Source organism: Rhinolophus hipposideros (assembly GCF_964194185.1).
Source record: "Rhinolophus hipposideros genome assembly, chromosome: 12".
Classification (NCBI taxonomy): domain Eukaryota; kingdom Metazoa; phylum Chordata; class Mammalia; order Chiroptera; family Rhinolophidae; genus Rhinolophus; species Rhinolophus hipposideros.
Window position 1 is genome coordinate 15,668,467 of NC_138058.1, and position 23,488 is coordinate 15,691,954.

At 39.3% G+C, this 23,488-nt stretch overlaps 1 protein-coding gene across 1 annotated transcript in view; it reads right to left on the minus strand.

Moving 5' to 3' along the window:
- DNAH6 (dynein axonemal heavy chain 6) overlaps positions 1–23,488 on the minus strand; it is a 248,391-nt gene that overhangs the window by 120,614 nt on the left and 104,289 nt on the right. Inside the window, exons 36-43 of the mRNA XM_081069736.1 lie at positions 22,083–22,265; positions 21,386–21,529; positions 15,025–15,246; positions 14,047–14,194; positions 11,674–11,831; positions 9,540–9,671; positions 4,545–4,716; positions 361–507 (exon numbers count right to left, since the gene is read on the minus strand). Of these exons, the coding sequence (XP_080925862.1) occupies positions 361–507; positions 4,545–4,716; positions 9,540–9,671; positions 11,674–11,831; positions 14,047–14,194; positions 15,025–15,246; positions 21,386–21,529; positions 22,083–22,265 (1,306 nt within the window). The remainder of the gene's footprint in view (positions 1–360; positions 508–4,544; positions 4,717–9,539; positions 9,672–11,673; positions 11,832–14,046; positions 14,195–15,024; positions 15,247–21,385; positions 21,530–22,082; positions 22,266–23,488) is intronic.

Genomic DNA, 23,488 nt, shown 5'->3' on the forward strand with positions numbered 1-23,488 from the left:
AGAATATTTATTATTAATGAATACTTTATTAAATAATAGATACTGAATGCATATTAAGTAAATAGGAAGTACTTTAGAAATATTCTGGCTTCTTATCAGATAAAATGCTGTTTCTCCTACTTTTCCTCCTCTAATTAAAATTATATACTGAGTTTAAAATATTAACCCTTCTTGAATTTCAATACAATGATTTTTATAATATTTATATATTTTTATATATTTGATTTATCAAAGAAAAAAACTTTTACTCATGAATGACTAAAACTCATTTTGCTTTACCCTATGTAAGCTCATTTTAATTTTCCTTTATATTGCTTTTCTACTAAAAAAAAAAGCAGCTAAATAAAGATTGATATTTACTGGCCATTTCTGTCAAAATAACATGGAAATAGTCCTTATCTTCATTATTAATCAGACGATCATGGAAGACTCTTTGACATTCATGGCAAAAGAGTCTAAATATCTGCATTTCTTCTCTTATTGTTCCTGGATCGCACTGGAGTATACCTGTTTTTAAGAAAAGGAAAATTCTATATTTGTGGACTCCATAGTGTTAGTTTCATTAACTAGAAGATCCTTAAGTTCAAATTAATCACCACACTACGAGAAATAGGTGCTTCCCCAGTGGATATACACACATAATAATAGTGACCTCTTTTTTTGACAACAAAACTGAGACACATTACCTGATAAAATATTTTTTGTTGTTTTGTGATGTTTCTTTAACTGAACACGTGAAGTGGTCAAACGTCACAGTGTAAGCAATATTCATCTCATTATTACATTCAGTTGCAGTACATTGTGTGTGGAGTGTCGTCTTTAATATACCGTATACTTTTCATCTAGCAACTTTCTTTCCCTCCCAACCTTTACGCTGTCTTCAAAATATCAATTCCTTCTCTTATTCTTCCTCAACGTTCGGTCCTCATCAAATGTCCCCTGGCCCTTCTTGCTTCTACTCAAATTATTCTGAGTACTCTTTGTATTACTATAAATTGCAATTACAAACACAGTTCTTACAGTTTCAAGTTACAACAAAAGCCATGCTGAATAGCAATCCAGGAAGTGGTCATTCTCCACGGGGACCCTTCACATGGGCCTCCTCATAGGGTACAGAGGGGACGGGGGATCCCTACTATTCACACGGGTACACACAGCAGACAGGGTGCACTGTGCAACATAGTAGGTACCATTCATGCTGCATTGGAATAATAGGACATTTCTATAGATAATAATGTTACATTTTTTACTTTTGCAGCTCACATTGTGTGTGTGTGTGTGTGTGTGTGTGTGTGTGATATGTTTCTTGAAATGCTTAAAGATTTAATTATTTTCAGCTACTATTTGTAGAAAGAAGGGTATTTCTGGGACATTTTGATAAAATGTGGACACAAGGGGAAAGATACTCAAAAGTGGGATGCCCTAAATACTTTATGATGTATCATTGTCAGAGATAAAATGCATCCTGAATTTTGAGGCTCAGAAATATCTAAAAAGTAGGAATAGAAAGACATGGGGGAAGGATAATAAATTAATGACTAGATGAGACAAGTTCTAAGGACCAGGAAATGATTCCAAGGTAATTAACTAAAGAAATAAAGCCATGTTCCAATGTTTTCTAGTAAAGATGAGTTTATGAATCCCACGATTGAGCTGCTAACATCGGAGGGTAAAATTTTAGTGGAGGATGAATACAAATTATTGTGTCATCCTGTGGCAAGTGTGATGTACCATCTTCAAGAGTTCCCAGGCTCCTGAAGTGGGAGGAAGGTTACACAGCAGGAAAAGGAAAAGAGAGTTGCAGAGCCATCAGAATGGGAGTTGGAAAGATAAGGGACCTGTGGTGAGAACTGAGCATTAGGGAGGGGCAAGTGAGGTAGTCAGGGTTCTTCAAGCCAAGCCTCAGCTCCTACCATCAGCCCTTATCTCCTACCATGTTTCCCCGAAAATAACACCTAGCCGGACCATCAGCTCTAATGCGTCTTTTGTAGCAAAAATTAATGTAAGACCCAGTCTTATTTTAATATAATATAAGACCCAGTCTTATTTTAATATAAGACCCGATCTGATATAATATAAGACCGGGTTTTATAATAATTTTTGCTCCAAAAGACGCATTAGAGCTAATGGTCCGGCTAGGTGTTATTTTCGGGGAAACATGGTAGTTCATTCCCTGCCTTGTTAATACACAGCAGATCTCATCTGTGTTTGGTAATGAATCAGATTTTGATGAGGACAGAAAAGGGAGCTGGATTTCAGAGAGCCAAGTCTTTGCTTTACATGGAAGTGCTCGATAGCTTTCACTTACGCTACTTCATAGATATTTAAAACATGCTCATGTACTTTAGTTTGTATGAATCTTTGTTTAGAATATAATATTAAGAGTGGTTTAGAACCAACAGAGCTGGACGGGGAGTCAGCACTAGATAAGAACAGCTCAGCAGATCACTGAGCAACTAAGAGTTGGTGTCCTTGTGTACAAAATACGGTGAGAACTCAGTACACTAAGTATTGTAAAAGATGTCTTTCAGTTCTGACATTCTATGACATTCATTCATTCATTCATTCATTCATTCATTCATTCATTCATTCAGGCATTCATTCATGTATTCAGTTCCAGGCATGATTCTAGACACTGGGGATGAAGTGGAGAACTAAATAAACAGCTCTCATGGAGCTGACATTCTATTGGGAGAGACAGAGACATAAACATGTATGCAGATAAATATCTAGGATATGATTTCAGGTAGTAAGTGCTATGAAGGGACGTAGAAGGGAAGAGGAGGAGGAGGAGGTGATATTTGAACAAGGAATGAGTCATGTGGATAGCTGAGGTAAGAACATTCCAAGAGACGTATAGAGGCCCCCGGGCAGGCCCTATTTCAGGAGCAGAAAGGAGGTGGCAGAGTGAGGAGGAAAGTGGTAGGCAATGATGGCAGGCAGGTAGCCTTTCTATCTTCTGTGACTGGTGACGCCTGGGTCCAGATGTCACAGAGCCTCAGTCCCATGGCATGTGATAGGAAAGCAGACGCAGAAGTGTCTGAATCGGGGATACCTCTGGTTGCTCTGTGGAGGGCAGAGCTGGTTTTATGGTAAGGTAAGTGAGCAGCCTAGATGCAGGAGACCAGAAACAGAGAGGAGACTCTTACTGTGAGAAATCTTGGTGAGATATTACACTAGTTTGGGCTAGAGTGGTGGTGGATGGAGTGGTGAGCAAGGGTTAGATTTAGGATATATTTTGAAGGTAAATCCATCAGAGATTTTGGTGATGGATTGGATGGGAATTATCAAGAAATGAGAACACTCCAAGGGTTGTGGCCAGATTAACTAATGGTAGTCTCCTTATCTGGGTCTGGGTACACATGGCTGGGAGGAGGGATAAAGCTAGAATTCAGTTTCAGACGTGCCAAGTTTAAGAAATCCAACTGGATCTCTAAGTGAGTTTGTTGAGAAGGGAGTTGGATATATAGATGAGATACACAGAGGAGAGAGAAGCTGGAGATAGACATTCAAGCATCGTCTATGAATAGATGCATTTAACACCAGAGAATTGATGGATAACTTAGGGGCTATGTGTAGATAAAAAAGAGGATAGAAGACAGAGCCTTGGGGCACCCTAACATTTTGAGGTAGGGAAGAAGAGGGACAGCCATCAAAACAGACTGAGCAGCAGCAGCCAATGAGAGAGGAGAGAACCCAGGAGTGAATGCCCTAGTAGATCAGAGAAGGAAGGATCTCAAGAGAGAGGGAGGGGGAAGTTGTGACTAATACTGCTGAGAGGTTAAGGTTCAGACTGAGAACTGACTGATGAATTTGGGAAGGTAGAGAGGTGGGGAAGAGAAGTTTAGTGTAGTATCATGTATAAAAGCTTAATTGGGGGCATATTAAAGACAGAACTGGAGAAAGTAAGGCGATAGCAAGACCACTCTTTAATGCTCTTTTTAGAAAGAGCAGAGAAAATGGGGAGGTAGCAATAGGGGGATGTGGAGTCTCAAGAGAATTATTTTTTAAGATGGGAGGTATTGTAGCAGGTTTTTATGTCGTTAGGAATGATCCAATAGAAGAGGGAGCATTGATGATGCAGAAGAGCCAAGAGAAGGGGAGCATTGGTGATGCAGAAGACAAGCAGGAATTATAAGGGCAAAATCCTTGACTAGGCAGGAGCGGCTGGGATTCAGTGCCAGAGGGGATATTGAGAGGAGCAGGGACAGCTCAGCCACTGAGTAGGAGGAAAGGCAGATGCAGGTTGTCTGGGAGACTTTGAAGGTAAAACAACTCTGGTGTGACTGCTTCTGTTTTTTTTTCAATGAAATAAGATAGGTCATCAACTGGGAGTGAGAAGTGGGAGGGGATATTGGCTGTTTGAGGGAATCTGTGAAGTAGTCAGCCTGGAGTTGGGGGTGGAGAGTGACTTGAACAGGGATATGAAATGGGATTTCCAGCAAGTCACAGACACCTGTGTACGTACAATTCTACTGGGTGATTTGGGGTGAATGGAAATGAAGGGAGGGTGAAGGTCACAGAATGGGGGGTTGATACACTACCTTGCACACATTTGGATAAATCCCTCAAATTAAAGATGTAATGGGACTTGGCTGGTGTTGGCAGAAGATCAACACTCATTCTGTTATAAATCTCAACTGAAGCTTCAACAATGTTGGATGCGGTTTGCTTGACAGCTGGTGGGAAGTCACTTAGGAAGCCATTTAAGATGGCCTAGAACCAGAAACATAGTAGGAGAGGGTTAGATTTTTTTTCCCCACCAAAAACATATCTTTCAAGTGTTCCAGATTTGCTACTTTTTCTAATAATAACTAGGAAGCTAAATTCCAATGCAAGGACATCTGGGTGTTAAACTGTTCCATTCATTTAAGAATATGTTCTCAAAAATGGGTTCACGCCTATCTTCTGTGACTGGTGATGCCTGGGCACCATTCATATCTGAGCAGTAAACTTACCATGAACTTACTCTCAAGTAATTTAGACTGTTGCTTGCTGTGGGACCAGACAGTCTTCATGGAACGCCCAGACTCATCTGGAAACGAACTAAAGTCCTCTCTGATTTTTATGAGTGAATGGCTAACAAGTCTATAGACTTTCTTCCTCATGTACATTTAAAGTGCAACTTACTCATAACTACCATCTCCCCACCCTTCAGCTTCCTTAGCTCAGTATATGGCCCTTCCCTCTGCTCAGATCAGGAACTTGGAAGTCTCTTTTGATACCTTCCATTCTCTGTCCCCACAATCAATTTTGAATACATTTCTTGAATCTGTTTCCCCAGACATTACCCCATTTGACTCTTTTTCATCTGGGCTTCTTCACTCCCTCCTTCTTCCACTGGCCTCTCCATGTCCACTCTTGGCTCCCTCTGTTAGCTTTAATCCTGCATTCAGGCACTGTACCCCTCTGTCAATCCATGCTCCTCTCCTGCCCGGCCTCTTCACCTCCACTCTCTCCCCATTGCTCACTGTGTCCCAGCCACACTGGCCTTACCACCCAGACTGTCTCCTCCATCAGGGTCTCTGCTCATGGCTCCTCCCTCCCAGTCCCCACCCCCACATGGCTGTCTGCTTGGGAGGAACTTTTCCCTACTTTATGTTTCAGGTTACATGCCATCTCTTCAGAGAGGTCTTCCCTGATTACCCTATTTAAAAGAAGTCCTCTCATCAGTCTCTTATGGCTCTCTGATCTCCTCATATGCAACTTGCCACAATCTGAAAGTTATTTATTAGTTAGCCTCCTATCCCCAGTTGCTTAGTAAATCATTATAGATTTTTAAACAGATAAATTCCCATCACCATTAACCTTGGAGTTTCCGTGGGAGAAGCCACCAGCATGCATATCAATGTTTGCAAGTTGGTCCTTGTGACTTTAGATTTGGGGCTTATATCTGAGATACTTTGAAATAAACCGAAGTATTTGTTTTCTGTAATCCCACTGTTAGACATTAGTTTAGCAGCTTATGATGACTAGCTATCTTTTTGAGCTACGTGCCCTCCTGGGCTCCTAATATGAGTTTAACATTCTCCATATGGCCTGCATTTTGAGTAGAACATACAAGTCACATTTGACTTCTGCAATTGCAAGAGGTGCACAAAGTGGTTACCATCAGCGTCCAGACACTTCTGATTACTGCGAGCTACTGCTTGAGCAACGTTGACCAAAGTGTCCACTTGTATACATTTTTTGGCATCCCCATATATGTATATACCAGGGGTGCCAAACCAATGTATACACATGACTTGTATTCATCTTTTGTTATCGGTATATATTGAGTATTACAATTATAATACAGTTTCTTCCTTTCTTAAAATGTGTATACATTTTTTGGCACCGTGTGTGTGTGTGTGTGTGTGTGTGTGTATAATATGTAATATGTAGTTATATATATATATAACTACAACTTTATATGTACATGGCTATTATATATTAGTTCATTCATCTGTTTATTATCTGTCTCCATGGTGGAAGCTCCATAAGAATAAGGATGAAACCTGCTTTGTTTAAAATAATATACCAATGTCTGGCACACACCGTGTTTCCCTGAAAAATAAGACCTAGCCAGGCCATCAGCTCTAATGCATCTTTTGAGGCAAAAATTAATATAAGACACATTCTTATATTATATTATATTATATTACCCAGTCTTACATCATATTGAAATAAGACCCGGTATAATATAATATAATACAATACAATACAATACAATACAATACAATACAATACAATACAATACAATACAATACAATATAATACAATACATTACAACACAACATAACACAACACAACACAACACAACATAATATAATATAAAAGAGTGGGTCTTATATTAATGTTTGCTTCAAAAGATACATTAGAGCTGATGGTCCGGCTAGGTCTTATTTTCGGGGAAACAGGGTAGTAGATGCTTAGTAAATACTTTAATGAATGAACGAGGAACTACTAAACTGATATTCATAAATTAAAATGAGCACGTCATGGTAGAATTTACTGAGGACCACAGCTTGGTATTCTATTAGGTTAGTGCAAAAGTCATTGCAGTTTAAAAGTTTAAAAATAATTGCAAAAACTGCAATGACTTTTGCACCAACCTAATATTTAAAGGTCTGGCTTATGTGACATATTTGCCAACTATGAAAATCTTCTCCTAAGAATATACACACAAGATAGAGTCAGAATTGCCACAGTTTTGGGGAAGGATGCTTTGGCACGAGGCCATCATTAGTATTCTATGGAGTTGACCATTGTTTTCAATCACTGCTGTTATATTGTTATAATTAAACATTACCTCTAATTTAATGACAATATTATCAATTTAATTTGTTGTGTGTAGTTTAGTTTACCCTTAGAGTGTATAGTGATGCATATTTTTGGCATATACATTTCCAATAAGTAAACACTAAGGTGTGTATGAATTGTGGTTTAAATATGAGTTACTCAGAACTATACATACTCCAAATCTGTGCAAAATATAAACCTTAATTAGTGGTGAGCTCCCAGGATATCTGTACTGTTTAACTAACTTGCAACTATCAAAAAAAGTACAGTGATATTACTGATTGATTTAGGACTAATACATGATTAAAAACATTATACATACTATAAACATGCTACATATGTATACCATTTAGACTTCTAGGCTTCTTTTATACAGCAAAAATAAATCAATCTATATAGGTTGTTAATTGTGATTAAAAATGTAGTTTGGGATTCATGGATCTAGAGCAAGTCCTTTTCTTCTACGGGTTAAATATCTGGCCTGTTCTGATAAAGAGGAAAATAAGTTTCCCCACCTGAATCCAGTGCAACCCCGGTGGGCCCTGAATCTCTCAGCTTTGCACCATTTCATTTCCATTGTTACCTACAGCTACGGCAAGTTTTAAATACAAGCTTCTAAGTTTCAGTGGAAAGAAGCAGTTTCTGCTTGTTTTCAGCTGTAACATGCCTGCTGGGCGATATGCCTGTAAGTGAAACATTCTTGTAGACATGACTAACCCACAGGCAGAGGGAGGAGGCTGAGAATAGGGGACAGTTTCTTTTCCAGGAGTCCAGACTCTACCTTCCCTTCTACCCAGGAAAGCATTTTAGAATGATTAAGTATGACATTTTTGTTGACATAACCTTGCATTTGCTTTAATTTATTAACGTATGAAATAATTTGCAAATTCAGTACTTTATCACTAGGCGTAAGTTAGTTGGGACACCCCTCACCACTGATCACATCACAACGTGTGTCAAGATAGTATGGCTGGGAATCAATCCTTTCAAACTTCAAAATATAAACATAAAGGTTCTCAACAAAAAGGTAGGACTTAAAAAAGTCTTCTAATACCTGTGTTGGTCCCCCCCCCCCATTACCCGCTTCATGTCTTGTTCTACACTTGGTGTTTAATTACAGGAGATCAGCTCCCATCTTTTCATATTCTAAAGTACTTTCCAAAAGTTTTTCACAATGTGGAGGTTCTTACATACCATTTTGGCATTAGTTCCTAATCAACTTAGTGGAACTACTTGAAATTTATTAAAACTAATTTCCCATGGGTGTAATCTACTTAGAAATGACAACCACTTTCCATGTGCTGACTCTGCTCCTTTCTCCCCTCTAAGGGGGCCTTTGGCAGGAGAGGCCAGTGCTGTAAATGCAGAGGCTCCCTTCTCCCGGCATCACAGCCCTCTTTGGCTCATAGGCGATTACCACCAAAGTCAGCTTCTCCAGACCACTTACCTAACTGTATCATTCTACCTGGATGCCCATTTCACCATTTCCTACCTCGGTGACTGCATTCACCCATGTACCTTCCGCCCCCAGGACCTGCCCCTCCCTGTCCATTCTCATCCTCCAGGACTCAGCTCACAGCCTGCTTTCTCTAAGCAGTCTTTGGTGCTTGGTTATGGCATGTGTGCTCCAGTCATGCTGCTTCATGCTCTTTTATCATTCTATTCAAAATAGTGCTTCACACTTACTAAACACTTTTGCTGACACAGCGCAGGCACAGTTCTTCTCCCCATTTAAAGGATGAGGAAGTTGCCCTTCGGGAAGTTTGTACAGGTGGAAGAAATATGGGTGGTTCTTTCTATGGTTCTGGCCATGGAAGTGATGAATTCTGAGTTGTGTTGAGCTTGAGCTTGTGGGGGGACACCAGGGGTTGCATTTGTTGGGCACGTGGACACACAGTCCTGGCGGTGAGGCAGGAGATGAGCACAGAGGTGGGGGCTGGGCCATGAATGAGGTCTGCTGAGAACTGTGCCAAGTACAATATGGCAAGCATACTCTTTAGTACGCTTACCTTAAAAGTAGGGGCTGTGTTTTGACAATCTTTCTGCATTCCTAAAACTATCTCGGAAACCAAAAACACAGAAGGCTATGATACAAATGCCTCTCAGCTACCTCCCAGATGCCCTGTGTTTACCTGGTTTCTGCTCAGAACAGGGACAGATGGGCTCTCTAGAAACACAACAGACTGTTTTGATTGTGGAGGTCTGGGAACAAATATGTTTTCTTTTTCCCTCTTGCCTGAGTTTAAACCCACACTCACCTGAAAAATCTGTTTTAGACTGTGCTCTGAGGGCATCGGGAGACACAGCATGCTGAAGTGTCGGATAAATCGGGGAGTCACGGGGTTGCGGCCACCGCCTGGAGGTGCACACGCTGATACAATCGTTACATCCTGTCCGGGGAGAAATACACTCAGGTCACCCAGCAAAGAAAGAGATGAGATCTGTCCATGCTAATGGCAGGGCTCAGAGCCAGCAGTTTTTGAGGACCTACCCTTTACCAGCCTTGCATTACGTTTTTCTGCATATTGTCTGACTTAATATTCACAGCAACCCCAGGAGATTACTCCTGATACCTTCACTTTGTAGATGAAAAAAATCAAGGCCCTGGATGGTTAAGTCAATCAAGATCACCCAGTTAACTCATCGGCCTTATATGAGGTGTGATAAAAAACTACAGGGAATGTTTAAATAAAAAAAATTGGGGGGCTGGTCTGGTAGCTCAGGTGGTTGGAGCACCAGGCTTTTAACGCCCAGGTGGCCAGTTCAATTCCCACATGGGCCAGTGAGCTGCGCCCTCTATAGCTAAGATTGTGAACAACAGCTCTCCCTGGAGCTGGGCTGCCCTGAGCAGCCAGAGGTTGGTGGGAGCTGCGGTGTGCTGCTGTGTGCCTCCACGAGCAGCCGGTGGCCAGCATGAGTGGCTGGCAGCCAGCGTGAGTGGCCGGCAGCCCAGCGAGAGCAGTTGTGAGCTGCTGTGAGCGGCTGACTAACGATCGACGACCCAATACCTGGGGAGGGGGGAAGAGGGTGGAGTGCAAGGCTCATAATACCAGCATGGGCCAGGGACCTGTGTCCTACACCACTAGACTGAGAAACAGTGGCTTGAACCAGAGTTTGGGGAGGAGGCAGAAGAAGGGGGAAAAATTTGTTACAATAAAAGACACATTGCCATTAATCCCGCTCAAAATACTTCCCCTCACTTCACTGTATTTTGTGGTCATACCTCATATAAGTACTCCTACGTAAAAATTTAATCTTAAAAAATTGTAAGAATTTGTAATCAAGTTATAGTATATTCATTCAACAAATGCTAATTGATTCTCATCGTTTGTGATAGTTGTGCTCTATAAAGTGGCCAGGAACACCAAATTAACACACACTGAACCACTGCTTTCGGGGGAAATGCAAGGTTAGGTTCTTGTGAGCTTCTCGTCACATTTTCATCAACTGGTCAACACATGACATTGCAGTGGTCTCTGGTCTTGCCTCTTCTGTAGTCAACCCCTTCCCTGCAGCCAAGGGGATCTTTCCATAACATTTTCTTCAGAGGCTCCCCATCACTTAGAGGATAGGTAAACCCACATCATTGGCCCCCTGGTTCCCTGGGCTGACCTCTGCATCTCCTGCTGCTTTGGTGCTCACCTTCTGAGCGGTTCCACATTCCCTGTCTCTGAGATGCATGATGCCCCTTTCCTTACTTTACCATGCTCTGTCTGCAAAACCCTTTCCCAACCGCACCGTCACTGGGAGGGCTTCTCTCATCCTCGACCCAGCCCCACTCTGCCTCTTTTCTGTCCATTCATCACCCTGCTTTATAAAGACATGTCCATCTACCCTCCAAAGCTGAGCCCTCTGGGAGGTGGGGGCTGTCTCACTTGTCCCTTAACCTTCTGAATCAAGCATGACAAGAACTGAATATGGACTGATAAATTACACGTAAGAAACACTGAAGCCATAAGTTATGGGCTAAATCTTGTCTCTCCCCGCCCCCGGCCAATGAGATGTTGAATCCCTAATGCCCAGCATCTCAGAATGTGACTGTATTTGGAGATAGCGCCTTTAAAGAGGTAATTAAGTTAAAATGAGGTCATTAGGGTGGGCCCGATATTACTGGTGTCCTTATAAGAAGAGGAGATTGGGACACAGATGGGTATAGAGGCAAGATCATGAGAAGACATAGGGAGAAGACTGCTATCTGTAAGTCAGAGACAGGCCTCAGAATAAACCGACCCCACTGACATCTTCATCTCAAATTTCCAGCCTCTAGAATTGTGAGAAAATTTATTGCTGTTGTTTGAGTTACTTTGTTACGGCAACCCTAGCAAACTAATACACCACGTGTCCTTGCTGTTTAAATGTAAACATGCAAACTAATTTAAAACCTAAAGTAACCTGTATGTCTTTCCAAAAGAGTTTGTTTCTGTCATAAAATCCACCAAAATCTTGATACTGCCGAAGTAATTCAATCGGAGGCTGAGAGCCATAGTGATCCAGTCTGGGCATGTTTAAATCGTCAACAAATATCACAATGTGTTTGTTTCCTGGTGGTCCTGGGGAAATAAAGTCACTTTAACTGAAGAATTATGATTTGCCTTTGGAAAATGTAAGACAAAGTTTAGGTAAGGATTTGACTCAGTGAATACCCCGTAGGTTATAATGCGCTCAGTTCTTCTTTCAGGAGAGAGGAGAGCCCAAGCAGAGTCCTACCTCAGGGTGGAGAGACCTTCCTCGGGCCCCATCCAGGCCCCTGCAGGGAGATCTGGACCTGGCCAGATGTCCACGTGGCCAGAGGGTCCCTCGACCTCACTCTCAAAGGTGCAAGATAATGCCAGCTCTCTAGTTTGGTCCTCACATTTCTCGATCCCAGCCACTGCCACTGCCCTCACCAACTTTGTGGCCTGGCTATGGGGTGAGGAAAGGCATTTTCTCTTCACAGGAAGCAGAAGAACTCCAAAGCTTCCTTATATAAATGCCATCTCACCACCCTCTACAGGGAAAACAGGGCTGGATATGCAAAAGCATCCTGATCACATCCAAGGGAAACCCAGTGCAGGGGAACTGGACAATGCCATATTTCACTTAAAGAAAATCAATATACACACTTGTCAGAAAAAAAGAATGAGTGATAACAGAGGAAAGAGAACAACGTAAGCAGAGGAGGTGGCACTTGACAGTTCCAAGGTAACTGAGGCAAACTCAGTGTTCCATTCCACCTTCTAGTCCCTGCAAACCAAGAAGCATGATGGGGGTGGGGAACGTATCAAAATAATTATTCATAAAGATTTGGGGGTCCCATAAGAAAGACTGGCATCCATTCTTCTGTGCCTACCTGAGCAGGGAAAAGGAACATAAAGGGGCAATGAAGCAGCTGGTATCACTCATTACATGATGGACAACGTGGAAGGCAGCTGAGCCTGAGCTCTGCTAGTGCTACACCAGGAGGGCTGTGAGCTGGGTGAGTGGACCCCAGCTGCGAGAGGCTGCAGGATGTGCCACTGCAGGGTGGGACTGAGGGAGCTGAACCCTGATTCCCCGTATTAGAGAAACTTCCAGTGGGGAGGCCAATGCTTGACCTATGCACAGCTCTTTTGGGAGTCCCTCAGAGAGCCCGCTCCTGGAAGCCTGCCATCCACAGAGCATGGGCAGTCACTCAGTACCAGTCAGAGAAGCAGGGACAATCCACACAAGCCCATCGAAGCACTAGGTAGGTAGAACACATTTGTTTTTTTCCTTCTCCCCCTCCCATTTCAACACACCAGGGCCTCCTACTGTGTTTCCCGAAAAATAAGACCTAGCCGGACCATCAGCTCTAATGCATCTTTTGGAGCAAAAATTAATATAAGACCTGGGGTTATTTTACTATAAGACTGGGTCTATATAAGATAATATGATATAATATTTAATGTAATATATATTATAATATATAATTATATATATACACCGGGTCTTATATTAATTGTTGCTCCAAAAGACACATTAGAGCTGATTGTCCGGCTAGATCTTATTTTTAGGGAAACATGGTAGAGGGAGGGCAGGAAGGATAAAAGAGTGCTCATGCCCCTCTCCACCTCCAGCACCTCAGCTGCCACAAGCATGGCATATGACAGAGGAGAGGAAGAGCTTTATACTGGGTTTGAGATTGAAGCTTTACATTGAACCAGCCTCCAAGTAACTGAAAGTGACCAGAAAGTTATACTATTTAGCTAAGCAGTTAATAAGGAGGGGTGAGGAAGATCCAACAAAGTCTGGCTGAAAGCTCTGACTAAAGAAGAAAACAAAACAATTTCATGCTTCTTCCCCACTGAGTTTAGGTAACTCAATGCACCAGCTATAGAGAGGTTGTTTTGTTGTTTTAAATAAAGAGAAATTAATGCAGCTTTGAAAATAGAGCATAAGTGGGGAGGGGGAGAGTCATGGAGAGGCAGAGACTGACGATATGAGTTGAGGTGATGATGGAAATAACTTGCTTGCTAACAGAAGATGTCTTTATACTGGGGGTGCCAAAAAATGTATACGCATGACTTGTGCTCATATTTTATTATTGGTATATATTGAGTATTACAATTTTAGTACAGTTTTTTTCCTTAAAACTCATATACATTTTTTGGACACCCTCTGTGTATAGCACAGGAAAGAATATCATTAACTGAATCACCTTTACAATTAAATTAACAAAGAAAATATCCAATTGTAATTTTATTACATGCATTGTTTTTGTGATTGATTAATAATTTGTGTGAAACAAATGAAAATAATAATTCTTACCTAGAATATTTTTTCTTTTCCTTTCCAATTTTGACTCAATAATCTCTTGTGTTCTTGCAGATGAAGTTTGAGCAGAAAAATTTAGATAAACAGGAACATAGCCAGCTGATTCTTGAATCCTATTTAGCAATCCTTTTGCAATAACAGACTTTAAATTTAAAAAAGTTAATTATTTCACATTCAATATAAGATCTTTCAATTGTCTTTATCAGTAATAATCCCTTACAATGAGAAAGAAACAGGATAAAAGGAGAGAGGGTAAAGCCAGATTGAAATGTCTGTCTTCCTCATCCTGGAGATGCTATTTAATTATATTTATCAGAGCCAAAGAAATATTTTAATCAGCACTATCTTGGCAAAAAGTTTTTAGTTTAGTTTCATACCAAAAACGATCTTGGTTACTATCCAAGTCAATTTGATAGCAAGAATCACAGAGAACCCAAACTTCTTTTAGAACTAATTTAGAGAGGAAACAGTGAATCTCTGTTTATGTGGAATCCCCTCAAAACCAACACAACCAAATAATCAGCACTTTCCTCTATATGCTACTTTTTCCAAACACAGTAGCTGTGTGAGGTAGAAGGAAATGTACAGGAGGGGACAGACTGGGCTTCATCAGTAGTCTATTGGGGATACAAACAGCTTGGCCTAGTTCCCACCCTAACCCGTGCAGGGGCAGCCCCAGAAATTCCACGGGATACAACATAAAAGCCCCCAAACACCAAACATTGGTCCCCAAGGGTCTTCTGGCTTATAGAGCATTGACACCAAAAATTTATTCAGAAACTACCAAACTTTGGAATAATTCCCAAGGTCGATATAGAGTCAGCATAGTTAGATTTTTCCTGAAAAGTAAAATGATCAAAATTCAAAAGAATTTCCCTTGAGAAATAATGTGTTATTTTGGGGGCTTAGAATTCTAAGTCCACCATGCCCTCATTTTGGGAGAGACCTTCTTGTTTGATGAAGGTTTCCTACCTTTCCAACTCCAGTTGTTCCTGTAAATAGCACCGAATGCCTGACGGCTAATAGTTTTTCCATTAGATACCCAAAGCGCACCGTGTCAACTGTGGGAACAAGCATTTCAAAAAATGGAACATCTCGGCTGTACTTGAAGGTGGGTATGATTCGTTCCCAGGGGTCCAGCCGTTTGGTGTCAAAGTCCATGTGAATGCTCCACAGATCGCCAGAACTGGGGAGCTGAAGTAGAAAATTAAGTACCACTTTCAATAGAATTGACACACAGCAATAGAAATATTCATGCAGAAAAAAAGGCAATCATAGAACGTTATATGGCTTTGGATTTCTTTTTCTGTGGAGAGAAGTAGTTGTTTCAGTATCAGAGTTTAATTTTTTAAAACAGAATCCTGGAACACAATGCATGGAAAAAAATCTGATATATTGATTATATTAAAACTCCACATTAGAATTGTAAAGCATTTTCAATTCAATTCAATTCAAAATTCAGAGGCTTGCTTATGACAAATTCTGTCTTGCTGCTGGGGGCAAGTGCTGAATGAGAACTAACCTCTGCTGTCAATGACCTGAAATTCATATGGCGGACACAAGGACATTAGTTCATACCAATGGAGAAAAAAAGGTTGTAATGGACTTCAGTACATTCATAGAGGTGGGAGGGCTCATTTCTACTTGCAGGGGAGTTGTGGTGTCTGAAGATTTAAGAAGGCTTCTAAGAAGGGCTGATGCTACAGCCCCAACGTGAAAGCAAGCAAGAGTCAGATGGGCAAAACAGGGATGGGATGGGGGATGGGGAAGAAGGGTCAGGGTTCAGGTTAAGAAAACGGTCGGGAGACAAGCCATGGAAAGTGCCATGCATGCTGGGAACGATGAGAATACTGTACACTGTGGGAGATTAGGCAAGGAACACAGACAGGGCCACGTTATGAAAAGACTTATTAAGTAGAGTTTGGAGCAAGAGTTCAGTGAAGGATCCTAAGTAGGTGGGTGACATGATTAGACTGCATTTCAGGGGTTTCATTCTGGCAGCTGTACAGAGCAGTAGTGTTTCAAGATCATTTGACAGTGACTCAATAAGAAATCCATTTGACAAGGTGACCTAGTACAGACATACGTGTGTGTGTGTGTGTGTGTGTGTGTGTACAAATAATGTATAATATTCACCCCTACTATCTGCAATTTACTCTATTTTCTTTCTATTCCATTTAAAAAAAACACCTTTTGAGGTGCAACATAACACCTTTTGTCAGATTTTAAGAATCCAGTTCAAAGAGTTTTACATATGTAAATTTTAATGTAAGCACCCCTGGATCATAATATAGAACATGTCCAGTACCTCAGACAGCAACTTTCTTCCCTTCCCTGTCAATACCAGCTACACCTGAATCCTCCTCTGAGGTAAGGCACTAGTCTACCTGCCTGGGCTACTTGTCTACCTTTGCACTAATACCATACTCTCAATTATTGTTGCTTTATAGTCTTGAATTCTTGAAGTCATATAGTTAAGTCCTCCAAATTTGATCTCCTTCTTAGACTCTCTCGATTATTATAGGTCTTTTACATTTTCATATAAGTTTTATAATGAGATTACCAATTTCCGTAAAAATCTATTGGGGTTTTGTGTTTGGAATTATCTTGAATTTAGTCTTGTCGTAAATTTAGATACACTGTGTCTTAAAACATAGTATGTCTCTCCATTTATTCAGATCTTTTAAAATTTCTCTTGGCAATGCTTTGTAGTTTGCAGTGTAAAAGTCTTTTATATCTTTTGTTAGATGTATTCCTAAGTATTTGATATTTTGTTACTATTGAAATGACATTGTTTTAAAATTTTATTTTTGAACTTTTTGTGGACCTTGTATCCAATGACCTTGCTAAATTACTTACTAATTCTAATCATTTGTTTGTAGATTCTTTTGGATTTTCTACTATTCAGTTATATTTCCTGCAAATAATGACAGTTTTATTTCTTCCTTTCCAAAGTTTATGTTTCCTTCCTTCTTTCCTTCCTCTCTCTCTCTCTCTCTCTCTCTCTCTCTCTCTCTCTCTCTCTCTCTCTCTCTCTCTCTCTCTTTCTTTTTGCCCTATTGCACTGGATAGGATCTCCAATATAGTGTTGAGTAAAAGTTGTGATAGTGGCTATTTCATTTTTAAAAACTGAACTGTGACTCTTTCAGTAGATATCACAACCAATTAATAAACAGATTGTAACCTGCAATTTTAAGAAACACTGGCATAAAGGTGACTTAGATAAGACTGGACCAAAGGCAAGGGAATAACAAACAGGCTATTTTAATAACCTGAAAAAAAATGATAAGAACCTGAGTTATCCAGAGGCACTGAGGATGAAGAGATGAAGACATATTTGAAAAAAATAATTAGAAGAAAAAAATTCACTCAACTTAGTGTTTCACTGGCTATGGGAAGATGAATAAAGAAGGAAAAATCTGTAACACTCATTGAGTTATGGCTAGTACTAGGAAGCTTAAGGCCATTAACTAAGACGAGGAATACAAATCCAACAGCCCAATCATTTGGGACTTGCAGACTGATGGAGGAATCCACCTTCTCATGCTGGACACCCTCCTGTTATCCAGGTAACATTACCACTGCCATGTCAGAGGCTGGCACCGTCCTGCTAAATATCCTATAGTTGTAACCCATCAATATCTTCTCATTTCACCCAAGGAGAAAAACAAAAGTCCTTACAATGTCCTGTAAAGCCCTATATGTTTTCCTCTCCTGCCATCTCTCTGACCTTATCTCTATCACACTCTCTATGATCATTCTACTCTGACCTCACTAGCCTTCCTGCTGTTTCTCAAAATTGTCAAGCAGTTACTTCAGATAAAGGCCTTTGTATTTGTTTTTCCTTCTGACTGAAATGCTGTCTCCCTGAATAATCACTAGTGCTTTGACTTTCTTCAGAAGTCTGTATAAATATGACCTTATTAGCAAAGTTTTCCTGACTACCATATATAAAATAGTTCTGCACTGCACCCTGTCATCCTTACTCTGTCTTATTTCTTTCCATAGCACTTATTACCAGCTGATGCATTGTATATTTGTCTATTCCTAAATATTTGATATTTTGACTCCCATCACTGTAATGTAAGGTCTATGAGGCTAGGGATTTGGGTTATTTGCTTTAGCCACAATAGTGAGAATGGTGCCTACCATGTGATAGGTTTTCAATAAATATTTGTTGACTAAATACTGAATGCTTGCTCTGGGCCATCTCTTCTTGCTCTTTGATGATCCCAGGTCATTTCCCTTGATTCAGTGAGATCGGTTTCTCCGTCTCAGATTTCTAATTGTTCTCAATTGGGTCCATCCTGTCCAAATGTGATACAGTCATCTTGAGGATCCAGCAAGGTTTTACATCTGCTAGAATGTCCTAATCCATAAGGCTCAGATCCTTGACGTAGGAAATTTTTTTTTCTGGTAACTTTTTATTTTGATATAATTTAAAACTCACATGAAATGTAAAAGAATAATACAAAGAACTCTCATATAGTCTTTATTTAGATTAACTGATTATTCACATTTTGCCCCATTTGCTTTATTATTACCTTTCTCTCACTCTGTGAGAGTCAGCTGTACATACTATTCCACCTTATCTTAAATACTTGAGTGTGTATTTCCTAAAGAACAAGAATATTTTCTTATATAACCACAGTAAAATGATCAAAATCAGGAAATTGAATACTGATATAATGTTATTTACTTTACATTCCATATTCAAATATTGCCAATAGTTTTAATAATGTCAGGTATAGCTATATTTTTCCAAGTCTAGGATCCATTCCAGGATAATACATTGCATGTAGTTATATCTCTTTAGGCTTTTCATCTGGAAAAGTTCCCCAGCTTTCTTTGTCTCTCATAACAGACATTTTTGAAGAACATAAGCCAGTTTGTTTTATAGAATGTTCATTTGTTTAAGTATTCCAGATGTGTCCTCATAAATAGATACAGGTTATGCATTTTGAAAGGGATATTGCAGAAGCAAGGCTGTATCTCTCTCAGTGCACCATATCAGGAAGCATAGGTTTGTCCTAATATTGAGGATGTTAAATGGATCACTTGGTTAAGGTGGTGTCTACAAGGGTGTTTTTTTTTTCTACAATGATATTAGTTTTCTCTTTGCAATTAAGCAATGGTTTTCAGGACTTACTTTAAAACTATGTAAATATATATTTTTTCTCATCAAACTTTCACCCACTAGTTTTAGTGTACACGTACATTGATGATTCTTGCCTAAACCAATTATAACTACAATAGTTGCAAAGTAATGACTTCCTGATTCCATATTTTCGCCTGTGTAGGTTAGTTGGTATTCTACTGGAAGGCAGAGCTCTTCCTTCTCCCCCATTTCTTTCTTTCTTCATGTATATATATATATATTTTTTATAGTTTTATTTTATTTTATTTTATTTTTACATCCCTCACACCGTGAACTCCCCTCCCCCATCCACCACCACCCCGACCTCACACCGAGCCATCACATTATACACATAAAATTATAGTTGGCATTCATTAATGTCCAGCCTCTGGTGTACAATGCCATGACCAGGCATCCACAGCATCCCTGAGGTGGTCTCCCAAACAAGACACATGTCCATCGGACACCCAACAAAATCCCCAAACATTATTGAATAAGTTCCCCAAAGTAATTCTCAAAAAAACCCTGAGAACATCCTGTGGTCACCAGCCGCCCCCCAATCCCTTCACCCTTCCCCCCATCCCCAACCCCCTCCCCCCCCGCCCTTCTAACAGCTCTCGGTTTTTTGTGTCCCCAAAACTGTTTCCGATTAGTTCATACACATATTCTTCTCTTTAGATTCCGCATATAAGTGAGATCATATGGTACTTGGAGAAATCCAAAACTCCAATTCAAAAATCTGTATGTACTCCTATGTTTATTGCAGCACTTTACACAATAGCCAAGATATGGAAACAACTGAAATGCCCATCGGTCGATGACTGGATTAAGAAGCTGTGGTACATTTATACAATGGAGTACTACGCAGCCATAAAGAAAAAAAGAAATCTTATCATTTGCAACAACATGGATGGATCTAGAGAACATTATGTTAAGTGAAATAAGTCTTCATGTATATTTTTATTATCAAAATGTACTTGGACTGGCCCGGTGGCTCAGGCGGTTAGAGCTCCATGCTCCTAACTCCGAAAGCTGCCGGTTCGATTCCCACATGGGCCAGTGGGCTCTCAACAAAAAAAAAAAAAAAAAAAAAAAAAAAAGAAGAAGAAGAAAAAAAATGTACTCATAGATTTTGACACTCAAATCTGCTCAGATTTGGCCAGTGGTTTTAATTTGCATTTCTCTGCTGACCAGTGACTTTAAGCCTCTTTTCATATATCTATTGGCCAGGTGTGTGTCCTCTTTGGAGAAATGTCTATTCAAGTCCTCTGCCCATTTTTTAATTGGATTGTTTGTTTTTTTGATGTCGAGTTGTATGAGTTCTTTATAAATTTTGGATATTAACTCCTTATCAGATGTGTCATTGGCGAATATCTTCTCCCATTCAGTAAAATGTCTGCATGCAAGCAAGTGTGCATGGGCCCTTTAAGAAGGTGTCTGGGTGTCCACAGCCTTCCATCTCACCCAGATGCTCAGAATCCCTACTGTTTTTCACAGCCAGATGTTGTGAGGACTCCTCTTCATGGCATCAGTATTGTGGGCTGGGGAGCCCAGTGTGGGGCTGGGGTCCCTCGCTCTTCCTTTTTGCTTCTCTGCCTCTCCTACCAGTGTCATCATAGCTTCTTTTTTATATCCTTACTTATAGGACTTTTGTTTAGCTAGGCTTCAGATAATTCTCCAGGTTGATTGTTCTATAATTTAGTTGCAATTGTAATGTGGTCATGGGAGGAGGCAAGCACAGCCTTTACCTACTCTGCCAACTTGGATCCCCTGGATTACATCTCTTCTTCCATATTTGTAAATTGCCTCTCTAGTGAGAAACCTGTTTGCCATTACCCTCAATATATTTATTCACTTGCTCAATCTTAGAGTGTACAGAAAGTGGTTTCAGAGTTACTAAACTATAACAATGTGAAGAATAAGTTTACTAACTAGAATTCAATATTCATTTATAGTAGGGAGTTTTAATATAGTTGTATACCTTACTTTCTTCATATGGCCAGGAGAGGACTTCTAAAATATTGTATTATTTAGTACAGTAAATATTCTGTATGATAAAAAAGTGAATAATTTTAGAAACTCTTTAGTGAAGAATTTGTGTTTGCAGTAGAACTAAGGCTCTTAAAGTTTCAGTCTTGAAGTTTAGTTTAATGATTTAGAGTTAATATGTTAAAATTAAATTTATTTGGCTCTTACCCTGGCATCAGGATTATCATCAAATTGTGTTCTAATAAATGTGTCAAAAGAATCCCAGTAGTTTTCAGTTAGATTTCCACCCAAAGACCATAAATAACAGAATACAAAGGTCTGACATAGTACAGTGTTCAGTTTCGCTTGTTCCTGAAAGAACAAAGAAAAAGAATTTTAATATTTGATGTTAACATAAAAAGAATCCTAAATTGCAAAGTCTAAAGACTGTTTTCTTTTGTGTAGACTCATGCATTTTTAAAAGGGTATAGCCTATTTTCCTCTTATTTCCTTTAATGGTTCACAGAGTGATGTTTTATAGTCGTACAAATTTAAATACTCTGATGAGAAAATGAATGGCAAGGTTTATGTAAAAAGAAAACAAAACTCAAGGTTTTTTTTCAATTGACCATTGTGACTCTATGCCTGCATTAAGGTATTTAAGCAGCTGCTAGACAGACACATTAGAAATATGTTGTGGACAGCAAGGGAATTTAAACTGAGTATAAGAGTGAACTATAGGTCTCTCTAACATTCCTTCCAACTTAAGGATTCTATCAATCTATTCATAGTCATTAGTCTCCTGAAAAGTTAACTTGAAAATCAAATGATCATATTACAGAAAATCTGGAGTTATTTATTTGCAAAGCAGATATACAATAATCTCATTTTTCTAGCTTTATAACAGTAATAGAATCCTTCATACCATTGTCAAATTAACTGCATCTTTCCCAAGTATCAAAGACTCCAATAAGTAACAGAGTGTAGTAACTTTGCTAATGTCCACTTGTGGGATCGCTTGGTTGCATTTTTTATTGATAAAATGTAAACCATCATCAACATAACGTTGGAAAAGATTCAATATATATCCTTGAGTTTCCTCATTTAGCTGAAAATAAAACAAACATAGTATTTTAGCAAGACCAGATGAAATATGTAAGTTTAGAAATGGGTTGGTTTATATCCTTATATTGTAATATATTTTGTGACTTTTAGACTAAGGGGTATAAATATCACAAGATAATAAATAAACACATTTTCAAAACCTATGACTTGGAAGGGACACATGGGGAGATTCTGGGTAGCTGATTATATCTTCCACCTTGATTGGTAATGGGTACACAGGTGTTTATTTTATAATCATTTGTTAAACTGTCAATATGTATTTCATGCAGTCTCTATATTGATGATATCTCTCACAATTAGGAACAATAAAAAAGAACCATAAAAGAAAATTTAAAAATATCTATGTAAGATAGTAGGAATAATTCCCAAAGATTTTAAAAGAAATGCAGCCCCTCTCACCATTCCTATTCAACATTGTACTGGAAGTCTAAGCTCATGCAATAGGACAATGAAAGGAAATAAAAGATATACAGATTGGGAAGGAAGAAATAAAATTGTCTTTGTTCACAGATGACATGATTGTCTATATCAAAGATAATCCTAAAGAACTGACTAATAATAACAATAATAATAATGAAATAAAACAAAAGACCCAAACACCTGGAACTGATAAGCAGTTATAGCAAGGTTTCAGGATACAAGGTTAATATACATAAGTCAATTGCTTTTTATATACCAGCAGTGAGGAATTGGAATTTTAAATGAAAAATAAAACACCATTTACATTACCTCCAAAAAATGAAATATTTAGGTATAATTCTAACAAAATATGTATAAGATGTGTATGAGGAAAACTATAAACCTCTGATGAAAGAAACCAAAGAAGACCTAAATAAGTGAAGAGGTGTTCTATGTGCATGGATAGAAAGACCTAATATTGTTAAGATGTCAGTTTTTCCTAACTTGACCTATATAAATTCAATGCAATCTGAATCAAAATCCCAGCAAATTACTTTGTGGATATCAAACTGATTCTAAAGTTTATATGGAGAGGCAAAAGGCCCAGAATAGTCAAAATAATATTGAAGAACAAAATTGGAGAACTGACATTACCCAACTTTCAGACTTACTGTAAAGCTGCAGGGATCAACACAGTGTGGTATTGGCAAAAGAATAGACAAATAGATGAATGGGACAGAACAGGGACCTCAGAAATAGACCCATAGAGATATGTTAATTAATCTTTGACAAAGGAACAAAGCCCAT